Source organism: Notamacropus eugenii, chromosome 5 (assembly GCF_028372415.1).
Source record: "Notamacropus eugenii isolate mMacEug1 chromosome 5, mMacEug1.pri_v2, whole genome shotgun sequence".
NCBI lineage: Eukaryota > Metazoa > Chordata > Mammalia > Diprotodontia > Macropodidae > Notamacropus > Notamacropus eugenii.
Window position 1 is genome coordinate 452,154,554 of NC_092876.1, and position 16,347 is coordinate 452,170,900.

The 16,347-nt window shown below is 38.7% G+C and overlaps 1 protein-coding gene and 1 non-coding gene across 4 annotated transcripts in view; both read right to left on the reverse strand.

Annotated features, from left to right (window-relative positions):
• POLA1 (DNA polymerase alpha 1, catalytic subunit) overlaps positions 1 to 16,347 on the reverse strand; it is a 327,051-nt gene that overhangs the window by 277,148 nt on the left and 33,556 nt on the right. For all 3 annotated transcript variants that reach the window (XR_011968249.1, XM_072615233.1, XM_072615234.1), the window contains 8 exons: positions 15,761 to 15,877; positions 13,489 to 13,664; positions 12,368 to 12,497; positions 11,743 to 11,862; positions 9,769 to 9,868; positions 8,081 to 8,205; positions 1,730 to 1,879; positions 1,103 to 1,225 (listed from right to left, as the gene is read on the reverse strand). Coding sequence is in view for 2 of the 3 variants with exons in the window: in XM_072615233.1 (XP_072471334.1) it covers positions 1,103 to 1,225; positions 1,730 to 1,879; positions 8,081 to 8,205; positions 9,769 to 9,868; positions 11,743 to 11,862; positions 12,368 to 12,497; positions 13,489 to 13,664; positions 15,761 to 15,877 (1,041 nt within the window). In the remaining variant the exon portion in view is untranslated. The remainder of the gene's footprint in view (positions 1 to 1,102; positions 1,226 to 1,729; positions 1,880 to 8,080; positions 8,206 to 9,768; positions 9,869 to 11,742; positions 11,863 to 12,367; positions 12,498 to 13,488; positions 13,665 to 15,760; positions 15,878 to 16,347) is intronic.
• LOC140509391 (small Cajal body-specific RNA 24) lies at positions 8,934 to 9,065 on the reverse strand. The gene has a single exon (XR_011968715.1).

Consider the following 16,347-nt stretch of genomic DNA (forward strand, 5'->3'; position numbering starts at 1 on the left):
ACCCATGTATTATCACCCAGTTGGGGCATAGCGAGTGCATTTCCTAAATACAAAAATAAGATGGTATTCCATCAGGAGCTGCTGGATGCATGCACAGAAATAAAATCTGAATAATTCTAAAGTCAACTTAACATAAGAAACCAAAATTATCCTCTCCTTCCAAAAGCCTCTGAAACACCCATTTCCATCATCTCCTTTAAGGAAATGCCTACATCTTCAGATAAGCATTCTATCCAATCCTATCCAAACAAGACTGGATGGCCATCTAGAACGGAGAGGCAAGAAAATTTCAGAACTGCAACCTTCTAAAGTACATCCCAATCCAGGACCATGATACATACATGTAAGCTGATGGTCATTACCATGTGTTTGAACACTATCTCTGTGTCTTTCAAGCACAGTATCGCAAGAGAGGACCCACCAGCATGCTTATTCATAGTATGGATACTCTTTCTTAAGACTGAGCCAATGCAGCTCCGTAAGCCAACATTAAGATTTTTTTTTTTTTAAATATAACCACAATACTTTAGCATCTGTGGGAAATTAATGTATAAAGTATGGGTGCAGATGAAGCCCATACCTCAATGAATGCCTATCATAGCTACACTTCTGGAGGGCAGCTACGTGGTGCAGTGGATAAAGCACCAGTGCAGGAGTCAGGAGGACCTGAGTTCAAATCTCACCTCAGACACTTGACACTCACTAGCTGCGTAACCTTGAGCAAGTCATTTAACTCCAATTGCCTTATCCTGGGCCATCTCCAGTCATCCTGATGAATGTCTGCTCACTGGATTTATATGGCTCTGGAGAAGAAGTGAGGCTGGTGATCTGTACAGCCCTCCCTCACTCAAAACAAAGTCAAGGGCAAGTCACGTCATCATTTCTCTGATGGCATGGTCTTCTTCGGCAATGAAAGACAAACACACACACACACGAACACACGAACACACACACACACACACCCCTACACTTCTAGCTGCACAATTCAGTTCAATTAAAAAAACACTCAAAAACATGTAAGAAGACTGCTCTTTATATTTGACCATAAGAGTATTGGTTGAAAAATTCCCATTTTCAAAGACGTCAAGATTCCGTTACTTACCTCCCTTCCTTTGTACGTCACCAAAGCAGCTAACGGCTTGGCATAAAATCGGCTATAGGAAAATCCAAGGCAGCCGTACATACTGTTGGCCGTGAGCTTCAAAGCCTTCTGTCTAATGTCGTACTGCAAGGTTGCAACACAGGCAAAAAGGAAGAAATCAGACGTTACTGATACCTAATATTCACAAACATGTAAGCAACTGTACTATCTCCCATCTTGGGTTACCAAAAGGGGACAGACTTCTTTCCATTGCCTTCCAACACACACATATGAAATGTTAACACTGAATTCCCACAGGTCCTAGAACAGAGGTGGGGAACCTGCAGCCTCCAAGTCACAGGTTCCCCATCCCTATCTAGAAACATCAAGTAGAAGCCTTACAAAATTCAGCCGAGTCCGAGATCCCTGGCAGCAACCTTGGCCAAGCAAACTGACTTGCACAAAAGAAGGAATGTCGAGATAGTCTCATCTGAAGATACCAGACACTGTCTGTTCATTCTGGCATTTGACTTTTGTCAACAGGCAACTTCATTACAGATACCAAGTCTATGAAGCCTCAAAATATCATTAGACCTAAAACCATTATAATTACATAAGCTAAGCTGAGTACTTGCTGAAAAATGGTACCTGTAGAACAAGGTCTGGATTTAAATCTTGCTGTTTCATGAGCTGTTTGACTTGTTTTCTTCTCTCAACCAATTTTCTGATTTCTTTAGGTAAAATGCCCATTTCTAAATCTGGATCTGGTAAATCAGGAATGTCTTCTTGCTCTTCATCCTGCCAAATATATTTTTTTAAAAGTCAAATCTAAACTAAACCACCCTTTTTAAAAATAATGTTTACAGAAATTCAATAAGAGAATCTTTATTTTTTTTAATTATAAAATATTAAATACGTATTCCACAATTACTGTCAATATCATGTTAAAGAGACAAAATGACTAGCCCCAAGTCAGAAAATATCCGAGAAAATGGAGAACTCCTTGGGGAAAACAAAAAGCTCTTTTCAAACTAGATGTCAAAATCTCTTAAAGAAAAAACCAACAAGTCATTGAGACAGAAGCTACAAAGCTGCACCCAGATACCTTGCCAAGCCTCTTCTTCTCACTGTCTTCCATTCCTACTCATGCTCCGATCCCCATCTGACAGCACCTCATTTCCCCCTGTAGTTAGCCCCAAATTTAAAGATAACCTATGGCTCACTGAGAACCTGACGATTTCTGAAACAGGTGAAACAAATCTGTTAACCAAGCTCTCTTTTATAAACATGAAAATCTTACCACTTTTCCTAGACTGCTTCTAAAATGAAAGCTGTCATACGAGATTGGAAATAAAATGTTCAAAATACTATTTTACATGAGGGAATCTTCACCTAGGGTCTGTGAACTTAAAAATATGTATATTTTTTAATAACTATTTCAATAAAATTGGTTTCTTTTATAATCCTATTTAAATTATACACATTTAAAAACATTATTCTGAGCAAGGGCCCATAGGATTCAAAAGAATACCAAAAAGGTCCATGACATGCAAGAGAAAATGTTAAAAAATTCCTGTTTTAGACCATTGGCCCTTCCACACAGACTACAGAACTGAAAAGTACTCAGAACTTTACCTACTACTGCAGTGTTTTGGACAAAAATCCAACTACATGTTAGAAGTTTCTTTTAAAATCATAAATGTATATACTCCCATGAGTCATGAAAATTCTCATTTTTAAAGGCACTCTTTATCTTTTACATAGTACTTCATATTTGTAAATTACTTTGTAAAGACTAGAATCAAAGTATTTAAGAAATGCAAACAGCAGTCTTGTCAACATCGACAGCAAGGAAAACAGCCTTTCATGCAGCCTCCATTAACTCTACTGACGCACTGCAGAGCATCTTAGAACAAGGGCACAAAGACTCAGATTTAAAAATAAACCTTCTGGTTTAAAGGATGTCAAACCCATGCATGTCACATAAGAGGTAGAGAACTCAATTTGTTGTGAGCTAACGCAGTCGCTTACACAAACTGGCAACAAGCTACACGCACACACACGAATAAACTTTGTCCTTTCACAAGGACCTATCATTTTCCAATATGGCAGAGAGGAACAGAAAATCTACAGTCTCATACTAAACTCTGATTGCCTAAGTAAGCTACCTATGTAGTGAAATACTATTTGTATTCATCCAAACTATTACAGTCAACAACTGTTTGTATCAATACAAAATCACATAAGCAGACCTTTTTTTGCTAAACTCCATCTAATATTTTCACTAAGCATCCATTATGTAGAGAGCACTATATGTGTATCCTGGGAGATACACAAAGATTAAATAAGACAAAGTCTTAAAAACAAAGCTTAATTAAAATAAGCTCCCATATCAAATTCCCAACGTAACAGACAAGTACAATATGTAAACAAGTAAATGTGATATGAAACGATATGGTGAGCACACTACAACATTAAACACCGGGCTGTAATGAGGTCTGAGAAGAGGCTGACTAGCGATGGGGAAAAGACTTCATGAAAAGATGGCTTTGGATCTGGGTTTTAAAAAATGGGTAGGATTTCTACAGGCTGACATGGGGGTGGAGGAGCCATTCTCAAGTGTAGGGAACACAGTAGGATGTGTATAGGAAATAATAAGCAGTCCAGCTTGCAAGTTTGGCTAGAGCACAACCACATAAAAAGACAATACTGAGCCAAGAAGTTAGAAAATTAAAATGATGCCTAAAGTGTCGGGGCTTTATTTAGAAAGCAATAAAGATTTGGAATTAGGCAGATGAAGTGACTAAAATAGTCATGCCCTTTGGCCCAGAGATTCCACTGCTAGGCATGTGGCCCAAGGAGATCAATGACTTTTTTTAAAAAGTCCCCATATATACCAAAATATTTATAGCTGCAGTGTTTGTGGTCATGAAGATCCTGAAACAAAACAGACAGCTATTGATTGAGAAACAGCTAAACAAATTGGGGCACATGAATGTAACGGAACGTTGCTGTGCTTCCAGAAACAATGAATACAGAGAAACAGAGGACTTCCATGAACTGATACAGAGCCAAGAAAACAGTACATGGTCCGTTCTGCTCTAACACTTATTTTGAAAACGTGAATTTGTTACAAGTGATAGTTAAGGGGATAATTTCATCATCACATGAATTCTGTGTCTGCTTAGGAGCGATTTTATGCAAGCCACCTAGGCAGACCTCTTGTCCTTGGCCATCAGGTTTATCAGCCAGAGAGCACAGACAATGTCGCTATTTATGGCAGTATTTATGTATTTCTTAACCATTTAACATGTATAAAACTGCGTTGCCATTTTTATTAGGTTCCTATCTTTTTTGTGTGTCACTGATAGAAGTTTCTGAGTGCTGAGAGCCTCACCATTCTCCTCTAGCTCTGTGGCTGTGGAGCACAGCGATCTTTAGGAGCATATCTGTTATCTTACACAACGATAACCGCTACAAAGGCAGTGGAAAGGACTACCACAAAGCTGTAGCATGAGTGTGTCAAAATGACAACGACCAAGCTTGGACCCAAGAAGAAGCAGAAGGCGGCCTCTCTCGTTCCTCTGCAGAGGCAGCTTGTACTGCATGTACTGGGAGATGTTTTCAAATATTGACTGATTTTGCTAAGTACTTTTTCTTTCCTCTTTTGCTTTATAAAAAAATTCTTTGTTCTAAGTGATGGATCTCTGAGAGAGGAAGAAATACAGAAGGAAATACCAATGTAAAAACAAAACAATCAAAAAAATCCATTTTAAAATGGGGGGAAAGCAATAGTGAGGCTCAAAAGGGTTCTGAGGAGAGAAGACATGTTCAAATCTGTACATAACGAAGGTCATACGGGCACGATTAGGCAACATGGTAAAGAACAGGCTGAAAGAACAAGAATTTACAAATGGAACAGCCCAGGCAGGAGACGAGACCTTGAACAATGGGCTGTAATTGTGCAAATGGAGAGAGGCTGCTGATGGAGAATCTTAATCTCTACTTGTGGGATGTGAGATGTGAAGGAGAAAGGACAGCCTCAGATAACACCAACATTTCCAACGTGGGTGACTAGGTGAATGGCAGTGCTACAGACCAACAGCGACACCAGAAGTAAGCAACTTAGGGGAAAAAAATGACAATTTTGGACATGTCAAGTTTGAGATGCTAAGACACCCAGGTAGAGTCTTCTTGTAGATAAGTCTGAAGTGGCAATCTGTCACCTTAAAGAGGGAGAGAGGGGGATGAACAAGTCAAAGTTAAATGCTTGCAGAACACGGAGATTAAGGCATAACCAAGAGTAACCAGCAAACAACACATAAAAGGAGTCATTACAAGAGACAAGAAAATGAGGAGAGAAGAATTACCTAGGGAGTCAAAAGAGTATCCAGAAAAAGACCGTGGTCAACACTGCTCAAGGCTGCCAAGAGTTCAAAAAGGATAAGAAATGAGAAAAGACCTTTGAAACTGCTGATGTCAGTAGAGAACTCTGAGAGAACAGTTTGTATAGAGTAGTATGAATGGAAACCAAATTACAAAGGGTTGAAGAATAAGCCTGGCTGGAAAATAAGTTGAGGCACTGGAGAGGGGTTACCTATCCAAGAAGTTCTGACATGGAAGAAAAAGGCAGGAAGATAACTTGAAGAGGAGGGTCCAGGGGTGGCTTTTTCAGGATCAGGAAATCCTAAGCACATTTGCAGGCAAAAGCGAAAGAGTCAAAAAAGATGGAGAGATTAAAGATACATAGAAGAGTAATACGTTCAAAAGGTGGGACAGTGTGAAATCAAAGACAGAGAAAGTGACAAGCTTTGGCAAAAAGAAGAAACATGTCGTCTGTGAGACGGAGGGAGGAAATAATGCATGAAAGCAGTGAAGCGCTGAAGAAAGTTGTTCAGGGATGGCATCAGAATTCCTGGAGCTTTCCCTGCTTCTAAAGGACAATCTTAATTATCAAAGCCACATAATGTTTTTTGTCTTATTAGTGTTGAATTGTATATGAACCTGAACGAATACTTCATACTTGGCATATATGGGAACTCTTAGTGAACTAGATTATCTAAATAACCAGAATAACCCACATTTCCTAATGGTCACCCTGGATAAATGGAATTCATTGTACATAGTCCTATACAAAAAGTACTGTATTGTTTTATTTCCCACCATCTTTCTCACCCACTGCAGAAAACCTAGACTCCCAGATATATGTCAGAATAAGATAATATAGAGAGAGTTTTACAAACCTTAAAGTGCCATATAAATATTAAAATGTTACTACTTTTCTACCAGAGTTTTAAAACATAAGCACCTAGAAAGGAAGGAACAGACTTACTTTTTATTACCCAATACAGAAGCAACCTTCACTTTGGGGTGAGTGTTACAAAATTGAGCCTCAGAACTTCTTTTTATTTGCTTATTAGAGCAAATTCTCAACACTTCTGTCTGTGGTATTCCACAATTATGGAACATGATTTCAATTCTAACAAGGATTATCTGAAGTAAATAGATTAGGCTTTAATGATTTAATAAAGTAGATTTCACCTAAGATAATGACACTACTGGCTATAAACAGAGAAATAATTTTGATTTGTTTCTCTATCAGAGGGGAGAGATTTATGTACATACATCACTTTTCCTAGCTTTCAACCCTTTCTGACCAAACAGCAAGCATTTTGGTCTGTGCCTATGAAGCACAGTAAGATTAAGTGGCATACATACAGATTATTCTAGCATACTACATGCACTCATTATCTGAACTGGTCACTCCCAGGGGTTTGAGGGACTGACTGACTGCAGTCACAATGACATCTCTCATAACATTTAGAAATTAAAAAAGAAAACCATTAACTTCAAATCTCTATTATCATCTAGAAGATTTTTTTAAGAAAGGGGGAAAATATATGAAACAAGACAATGAATCTCTGCTTCGGTTTTGTCCTGGGCAAGGCTCTCAACCACTTTTGCAAATGGAATCTTCTGTAGTGGAATCCAAGAGGAAAGTTCACACTTCTCCAGGGAATGTTTATATTTATTCTGCATACATGTTTATATATCCATGTTACCTCTCACATTAGAATGCAGGCAACTTAAAAAAGATTTTTTTCATTCATTGCATTTTTATACTCAACACTTAGCAAAGTCCTTGGCATAGAGTAAGCGCTTAATGCTTACTGACTGCTTAATTTGTTGAGTATACTGGTCACAGGGTCATAGCTCCAGAACTTGAAGGGATCTTGGAGGATATCTAGTACAATCTTTTCAATTTTCAAATAAAGAAATTGAAGCCCAACAGGTTAAGTGACTTGCGTAAGGTCACATACATCCCATGATCCCAAATCCCGTGGATGAAGTCAGAAAGTTACGAGGACACCAATGTTATCCAATAACAGGTTCTATAAAAACCATTAAGAGGGAATATTTTAAATAGGAAAAAAAGCTTTATTTTTCTATCATGAAAGGAAGCATTTGTCATTTATTCCAATTATAGATCTGAAAAGACCCACCCCAGACTATACAAGTTCTAACTCAATATCTAAGTAACCTAGGCCCAGATTTGGCTATTTTCTCTAAAATTAAAATACCAAATGTTAACACTGCAGATGTGTCTGCTAAGGCGGGACCATAACCAGAGCCTTTTCCGTTTAGCTGATTTTAGCTAAAATACATAGACCAACTGTTTCTTACTTGAAGAGGTTCTACAGTTTTACCATGTGACCAATAAGTCATTTATAACTCTTCCAGATTTCAATCAGGTCAAGTTAAGAGTTGGTCAGTTAATAAACAAAAAGAGAGAAAGAACTGTAAACCCTCCAAATACAATCCCACTATCCCTTACATCTTAACTGGACTCACCCTTTTCTCTTTCCACTTCAAACCCTTCTGAGCTGTCTACTCAGAAAAGGCACATCTAAAAGAACCTTCCCAAGGAGAAAAGAGAACGCCAACTATTCTCAAGTCCCACTTCAACATAAAGTCAAATTATATTAATTCAGTACAAACCTCTGTGATTTTTTGGTCCTCTGAAGCAACTCTCTGCACGGTAGTGAAACAAATGTTAAATTCCTGAATGATGGAAGGATATAGGCTATTGAAGTCCAGAAGCAAAATAAATTTATCATAAAAACCTGGGAGGGATAGGGAGAAAAAAGAATGCATAAGAATTTCATCCAGTTCCTAAGGAAATAAATGGATCTGTGTCAACATGAAATCGGAAACAATACAGTTCAATAAGCACACGAGGCAGGTGAAAGAAGGAGATTAGTGGGTGCCTTCTAACTCTAAAACTGTAAGACACAGGCTAGAGTAGGAGTAGGGAAGACCCATTTAGACATAAGTACTGTGTTTCACTTTGTTCCCAATTCAACAGCCTCTCCCTGGGAGTTCCAACAGGACTCTTAACATTTTCCAACTCTGATCAACTTAGACACACCTGTATGATGCTTCTGACTTTTCAAAAAAACCCAAAAAACTGCCCTCTTTCCCAATGGACAACTTGTTAAAAATGGTATGATATCAACTTCAAACATTTCTCTTCCACAAACCTTCAGAGAACAGAGTGAGAAGCTATAATCTTTTTTAAATTCTAATTTATTTATTTTTAGTTTTCAGCATTCGTTTCTACAATATTTTGGGTTCCAAATTTTCTCCCCACCTCTCCTCCCCCCACCCCAAGACAGCACGCATTCTGATGACCTCTTCCCCCAATCTGCCCTCCCTTCTCTTATTCCCATCCTATTTTCTCAGAGGACAAGATAGATTTCTATACCCCATTGCCTGTATATCTCATCTCCCAGTTGCATGTAAGGAGAAGCAATAATCTTTGCTAAAATCTTTGAAGGAGACCTTCAATCAGATTTGTCAGAAGTGGAACGATCCAGCCCTTGTTTACTTTCCAAGAGTGAACAGATAGCTTCTGTGTTTATGTAGGACACTTTGGATCAGTTATCTCCACATGAAGAAGAAACCGAAATAAAGCCAATGTCCACTGATGAGAGAAATATTGAAAAAGAATAGTAAAATTAAAGTTCATTAAAAACAATCTCTCGTATGCAGTAAGTGCCTGATAAATATCATATTAGCCCTATGGTCTTTTTAAAGAGGCAGATGAGGAAACATACAGCACCTGCAGGTCACCAAACAGATGAAATCAGATTCAATGAGCCTACTATGGAATCCAGCAGAGATTCAAGACCTAACTCATGTTGTCTAGGATCGTATCATCACAGATTCACCTGGGGACCAATCCCCTCATTTTCCAGATGAGAAAACTGAGCCCCCAAGAAAGTAAGTGACTTGCCAAAGGCCAGATAACAGATAGCAAAGCTGGAATTTGAACGGTGACCCTCTGATTTCAAATCCAACAGTCTTCAACTATATAAATGTGCCTAACAAAAGAAATGTCTTCCTTTCATCAGTAATAGAGATAGTTTTCTATTAAATGAAAGAAAAACGTTCCTTGTACATTTGTAAAATATTTAATATTGTTCTTTCACTACCCTTCTGTGACTATCGGAAAGACTGGAAGCACATCCCAGCTTCCAAAGTACTCTCTTTCCAAAACAATCTGTCTGAACAGATTGAAGGATTTCCTGAGGGGGACAAAAGGTTATCTTTTAAAAGGCAAAACTGTTTGCACATATACATCCTCCATGTCCTCCAAACAACGACATTCAGTCTGTAAACCTCACCGACTTTAGGATCCAGCACCAAGCCACCAGCGTATGCTGCTTTCTTCCGTCCTTTTTTAGATTTATTTGCATCTCCATCGACATCTTCATCTTCATCTCCCTGTTATCAGCAAGGAAAATCAAAACCTGACTAACCATAGAGGATTACAGAAGAAAAAGAAATCGGACAACTCTGTCTCTCTCAATCTCACTAGGCAATTCTGACAAACGTACAATAACGGGTAAAGAACCGTTCAAAAATCATTTTGAAAATATTTCATCATTTATAACATTAGTCCTTTTCAACCCCACACTATTTATAAAAAAAAAAAAGTTTATCTTGCCAAAATCTACCTACAAAACTTACAGGAAGAGTCAACCTCAGATAGTGGGAAAAGCTCTCTAAGAGGACTCAGAAGATTTGTATTACCAATTCACTTCCAAAGTGGCTCGTTTTGCGACCCTGGGCAGGGAACATTTTTGAGCTTCCAATACAACGCAAAGAACAGTAATTCCAGTTATAGCTAATGAGGAACTGAGAAGATATGGGTTTGTCACTGGCCAACACGAACTGCCAATAAGACTCAACAAAGGATTTCAGGCAGCCCACAAAAAATGTAGAGGACAATTTCCTCTATATTTTTCGTGGGCCACCCAAAATCCTTTGGTAGGTGACAGGTTGTGCAGGCCTGCCTTAGAGGCAGCAGGGTGTTCGGGGAAATTCAAAGCATATCAGAAAAATCCCCTCACTGCAAAAAGATTCACACAACCTGGCTTGTTTGGCCGCTACTTCTGCTTGAGAACATCACTTCACTTAGCTTTCTTCATCTACAGTCCCTTTACAACTCTTAGATCCTATGCATCAATGAGTTTAAATAATGTTTCTATGTCAATTTTGAGAGAGGCTGCAGAGTATATCTGTCTCACATTCTAAAATTAAACTGTTCTGGCCAGAACTTATATTGTTCATAGTAGGATACTTCCTAACCACACTAAAAACAAGGTTATAGAGACCATTTCAAAAGAACGTTTATGATATTTTATCCCAATCTTACCAATATCTAATGATGGAGCACAAAATGAAAACCCTATAATTAAGAAAGTGAGGAAATAAATAGAACTCCTGTATATAAATGGAAAAAATCTTTCCCATTCATGAACAGGCCCAGTAAGTCACAGGGAAGCTGTGGTAGGAGTTTGCTGCATGGGTGGAACAGGAAGGCAGTCAGAGCTAGGAAGGATGCAGGTAAACAGGCAGCTGGCCACCATGAGGGATTCTGGGATTGTCTGTGATTTTGTTTAAGGGAGCTGGTTCGTGGGAAGCCCAGTGGGGGAAGGTTTGGGGATGGTGTTGTTTTCTGCACTGTTATTGCATATAGATTTTTGTTGCTGGGATGGATTTGGGTCTAAATACATGTTTTGGTTTTGCCTTCCATGTAGAGCCTGTGTATTTGGTGACTCCGAAATGAGCCGTAATATTGATGGTTGCCGTGGGTGCTGTGAATCTCACATTGGCGCTACAACCCCTCACTTAACGCCTTCGATATTTCCTCTAAGACTTTGATGTTTATTTTTCATAAGTCATAAAACCTTGGAGGATCAACTAGTTCAAGTGCTTTCATTTTACAAATGAGGAAGCCAATCCCACAGCTATTGACCAACAAGGACACAGTTCAAGTCCAGGTCTCCTCAGTCCTAGGTCCAGGATTCTTCACACTATGCTATACTGTCTTTCATCACCAAATGCCATCCCTCTGGCCTTCTCAACATCTACAAATACTTCTCAACATCTACAAATAGATTTTTATTTGCACAGAAAAATCAACAGAGACAAGTGGTACAGTCTTCTCACATGCAGGCCTTTTACTATAAATGAGGACTTAATTACGCAATTTCAGAAATAGATGTTAAGCCAAAGGAAAAAAACCGCCTAAAATCTGCATAGTAAAAAAGGTAGTCAAGAAAAAGGTAAAATACAACACATCTTTGACCCACCAGTCTTTGTGGAGGCTTCCTGAAGTTCTGCTTGTCAGGTACAATATAGTTGTTCTCATAAAACGCATGAAGCAGCAGGAATTCGTTACGCTCAGATCTACCACCCATCATTGTCCTTGACTACAAAAAGGAGAAGTTTAAAAAATCATTACTTCTATTCCCCATCAAACAAAAGCTAGAGTATAATTTCAAAATGCTTCATTTCATTCAATAATTTTAAACACAAAAGTTGCACCCAAATATATAAAATCTCTTGTAAATTTTTTTCAGTTATTTTGTTTGAAAAGAACATTTAAATAGTCCATTAATTGTTAAGCTGTCTCTTCTCTCCCACTCAGACTAATAAACTGAACAGACAGTTTCAGATATTTGAGGGAGGAACCTTGTGAAGTTGATCCAAATTTCAACAGACCCCACCTGGTATTTCTCTCCCCCTTTAATATCACTACATTCCTTTTATACAAAACAAAGGATGCACATTTTTTAGAATGCTAAGTTATTTATTTTCAAAGGAAAGGATTCCGATATGTTACCATATATCTATCATAGCCAAAAACTGACTGGATACAATTCCTCCTTCTTTAAGCTGGGCCTCCCCCAATCCCCCGCTGCTAAATGGATTTACCATAACATTCCCAGCAATGTTTGTGATCTGCAGTGCTAATGGGAGGACATTGAGCTCACACATGATCTGAAGAATGAACTTGGCATCTCTCCAGGTGTTTTCCAACAGGTACATTAAATGAGGAGAGTCACTGCAGAGGAAAGAATGAGATAGAAGTCAATTATAAAAATACAGAAACGCTACATAGCAAGTCAAGAAAATTTTCAAGTAAACTGAACACGATGAACCTCAAGGTTGGGGCATCTCAACATCAGAGTAATTCCTTTTTACAACTAATGCCCATTATCATTTTGGCCAATACAAAAAAGCTTGTGAACAAAGCCAAGACAGTATCTAGATGAATTTTGTATGCAAAATTAATTTACATTTGGGCTATTAGGGTGAAATCTGCCTGAAAACACATGAAGTCAGTAACAGAAATCGTCAAGAGATTAAATGATATCTCGCTTCTGTATCTCCACAATATTCATGCCAAACTTCAGGCAAATAGGTAATTTGGAGATAGGAAACAAAATGATGTATATAAAGCCAACATTCTGTTTGCTCTCCATCTTCAAAGTCCCATCAATCGCACTCCTCCGGAGGACCAGAGGACGAGCTGCTACTAGAAACCCACTAGGCTGAGGACGACCCTTCCAGGCATCAGGGACAATATTTAGCACTGACAGGGTCTCTGAGGGGGTCGGAGAGAACACCTGCCCCTCCAAGTTCTCCCTGTCCTCTCTGCGCTCTGATCACTTCAACAGAAGATATCTTTATACTTCCTTTGGTATACCGAGGACACTTACCATCAGACTCTGCTGCACAAAAGGAAGACACACACTGAGACAGTAAGGGATCACCTAATCAATGTCAAGCATTACAAAATACAATACATACACGGAGGAGGAGCATGGAAGGAAGAGGAGGCAGATTTTCCAATCCCTGCAATGGCCAAAATCATATATAACTCCAAACTGATGGTCAGAAACACCTCCATGATGCTACAGAGGCAGCCCTCTATCCCTTCTCTAACTCTCCACCCCAGGCTATCATGTTCTACTTTGAACAATACGAAATACACAAGACTCTAAATTAAACTATTGAGGCAGGTCAGATTCGGAGGTTGTTTCAGGGCACACCTGTACATATTTCGTATATTTTCTGATGGAATTGCTACCCTTTCAGCTTTCAGGATCTGGTGGACCAGTTCAGATAAATGGTAACTCTTGCAACGAATCAACTCCTTTGCTGAAATTTCCACATCACAGATCATGCGGCCACAAGCTGCGTTCCTTTCTGCAAAGCCACCCCGGCCCTATAGGAAAGAAAAAGAAGTCAAGCTTCACGTACATCAGACACTGAGAGCATCTCTTTAACGTATTCTGAGGAGTCAATAATAAGAAGTGCCAATGAGGCCTAGAACTGTACATGAGAACTCTACCCACATAAAACTTGTAAGCAGATAGCATTATGAAATGTCCTGTAGATGCTTAAGGTAGATAATTCAGAACAAGACACAGAGAAATCTGAAAAACTACATTTGAAGGCTAAGTACTAACGAAATTTTACAGCTTGATTATAAAATTTATTTCTAAAAGTCAACTAAGACCCACAAGACATTTGGGGGTTTTATAGATTACTAAAACGTTAGCAAGTGACAAAGACACACAGAGAGATGAATGTCCTTGCAGATGTAGGACTAAAATAACATATTTACCCTCCTCCTAAATACATACCAAAAAAAAAAATCTCCTTCCTCATTTCTTTGACCAAAAACGCCATCTGCATATTAAAAGTTCCTACCAATATCACATTAGAGAACAACCACCAACAAGAAGGGCACTGAAGTAAAATGGATTACGCTTCACTGGTCAACAGAAGACCTGGGTCAAGTTCCCAACTCTGCCTCTTACGACCTGTGTGACCTTGGGTGAGTTGAACCTCTATGGAACCTCTATGGGTTACATTATATTATCTTTAAGGTTCTTTCCAGTTCTAAATAAATCTCTGATTGTCGGATTCTAAGGCTATTTTCTCACGCATGTTCTAGCATTAATAATAATTCCTGAAATTTACATAATACCTTAAGGGTTACCAAGCACTTTTGTCACCTCATCTGAATTGATTTTCATGTCAACCTTATAAGAGAGATACTATAGGTCCTTGGTGGGAAACCTGCAGCCTCAAGGTCGCATGTGGCCCTGTAGGTCCCCAAGCACAACCCTTTGACTGAATCCAAACTTTAAAGAACACATCCCTTGGATAAAAAGACTCAAGGACCTACAAGGCCACATGTGGCCTTAAGGTTGCAGGTTCTCCAGACCCCTGCTATAGGTTATCCTAATTTAGACAAAGAAGTTAAGGCCCAGAGTCTTGATTTGCTCATGATCATGACCAGCAAACGTCTGAAGCAAGATTCAAGACCAGGGAGAGACAGACAGACAGACAGACAGACAGAGAGAAAGAGAGAGAGAGAGAGAGAGAGAGAGAGAGAGAGAGAGAGAGAGAGAGAGAGAAAGAGAGAGACAGGGAAGGAGGGAAAGAGAGAGGGAGGGAAATGGAGAGGGAGAGGAAAAAAAGAGAAAGAAGAGAAGAGGAGGGGAGGGGAGGTAGAACACCATGAACTTTTAGGGAAAGCTAACAAAAAAGAAATGAAGGTAGATAAATTGAGAAACATTTAGGCCAAAATATGGGTTAATAATAACTTTTGCACTACTGACATGAATTAATTATTAAATGTCCAAAATTAAATTCTGGTTAGCCCCCCCCTCAAAAGAACCTTAATAGCCTCATTCTTATGAAAGCATTTTAAGTACAAATTCCACTATGTTCATAATTATTGGAGTGGAGACAGTACAGTAAATATAGCAGGGAAACCCAAGAAGAAATCCATATAATGGAATGAGGTCAAAAATGTCTAACCATGTCAACAAGTTACCATCTTCATACTGAACCAGAAACCCATCACTTTGTTGACGACACTCACATATCTCCCTACTTCTCTTTAAGACAGTTACTGAACTGCAATTCCAGACAGAGATAGCACATAAACTCTGTTTAGGGGTTGTTGCTGCTGGTAATATTTCAACAATTAACTTACATAATGTAAAGATGTGTGTCTTTTACCAACAAAATGCTGGTAGTGTTTAATCATCATTCATTATGCAAACATTTATTAAGCATTTACTAGCTGCTAAACATAGTACTAAATGCTAGGGAGAGATAAGTAAAAGAATTTGAAACATGTTTCAGGCTCTCAAAAAGCCTGTCCTCTAGAGTAAGGGACAAAGATGTTTTATTAGAAAAGTTAAAATGCGTACAAAACAGTATCTATACACAGGAATTTCATTTACATTCAGAAACACTAAGGATGTTCATCATTTTAAAGAACCAAACGTTTGTTTTCATTACCCCAAGCTTTGGCATGGTGGATCTCTTTAGGCGACCTATCTTAGACCAGTGAGGAACTTTGCACACATGAATTCTCTGCAGCAGCACTTCCAGATCAAATCCATAAATGTTATGACCCTAACCAGAAAAAGGAAACAGCAGAGGAGGTTGTAACAAATGCAAATTCAAGGACTTCTCTTCATATGCATAGATTTTCTTTGCCCTTTCTTTTTTCGGTCTCTAATTGATGGCATCATGAGCCTACCTCCGATTGGAAGTCCTTTCTTCTTCAGGAATTTATTCATCAGCAGCATTCATTAGCCTTGACATTAACGAGGCTGCTCAGTAGATTGCTGGAATAAACTTTATTTCAACCTAATTGATGCTAGGTTCAGATGGTATCTTTTAATTTGCAGTCTCATGCCTCACAGTCAGAGAGGCAGATGCAAATGTGAATATCCTATATATTTTTTCATTTAATCAGTAAAAGGTGTATTCAACAACTTCACTTGAAACTAAAAGTACACACTAACCCAGTTGTGAAATACACAAGGCTACAATTTCACTGCAAAGCTACATCTACTATCTTCTTCTAGAAGAGTTCAAAC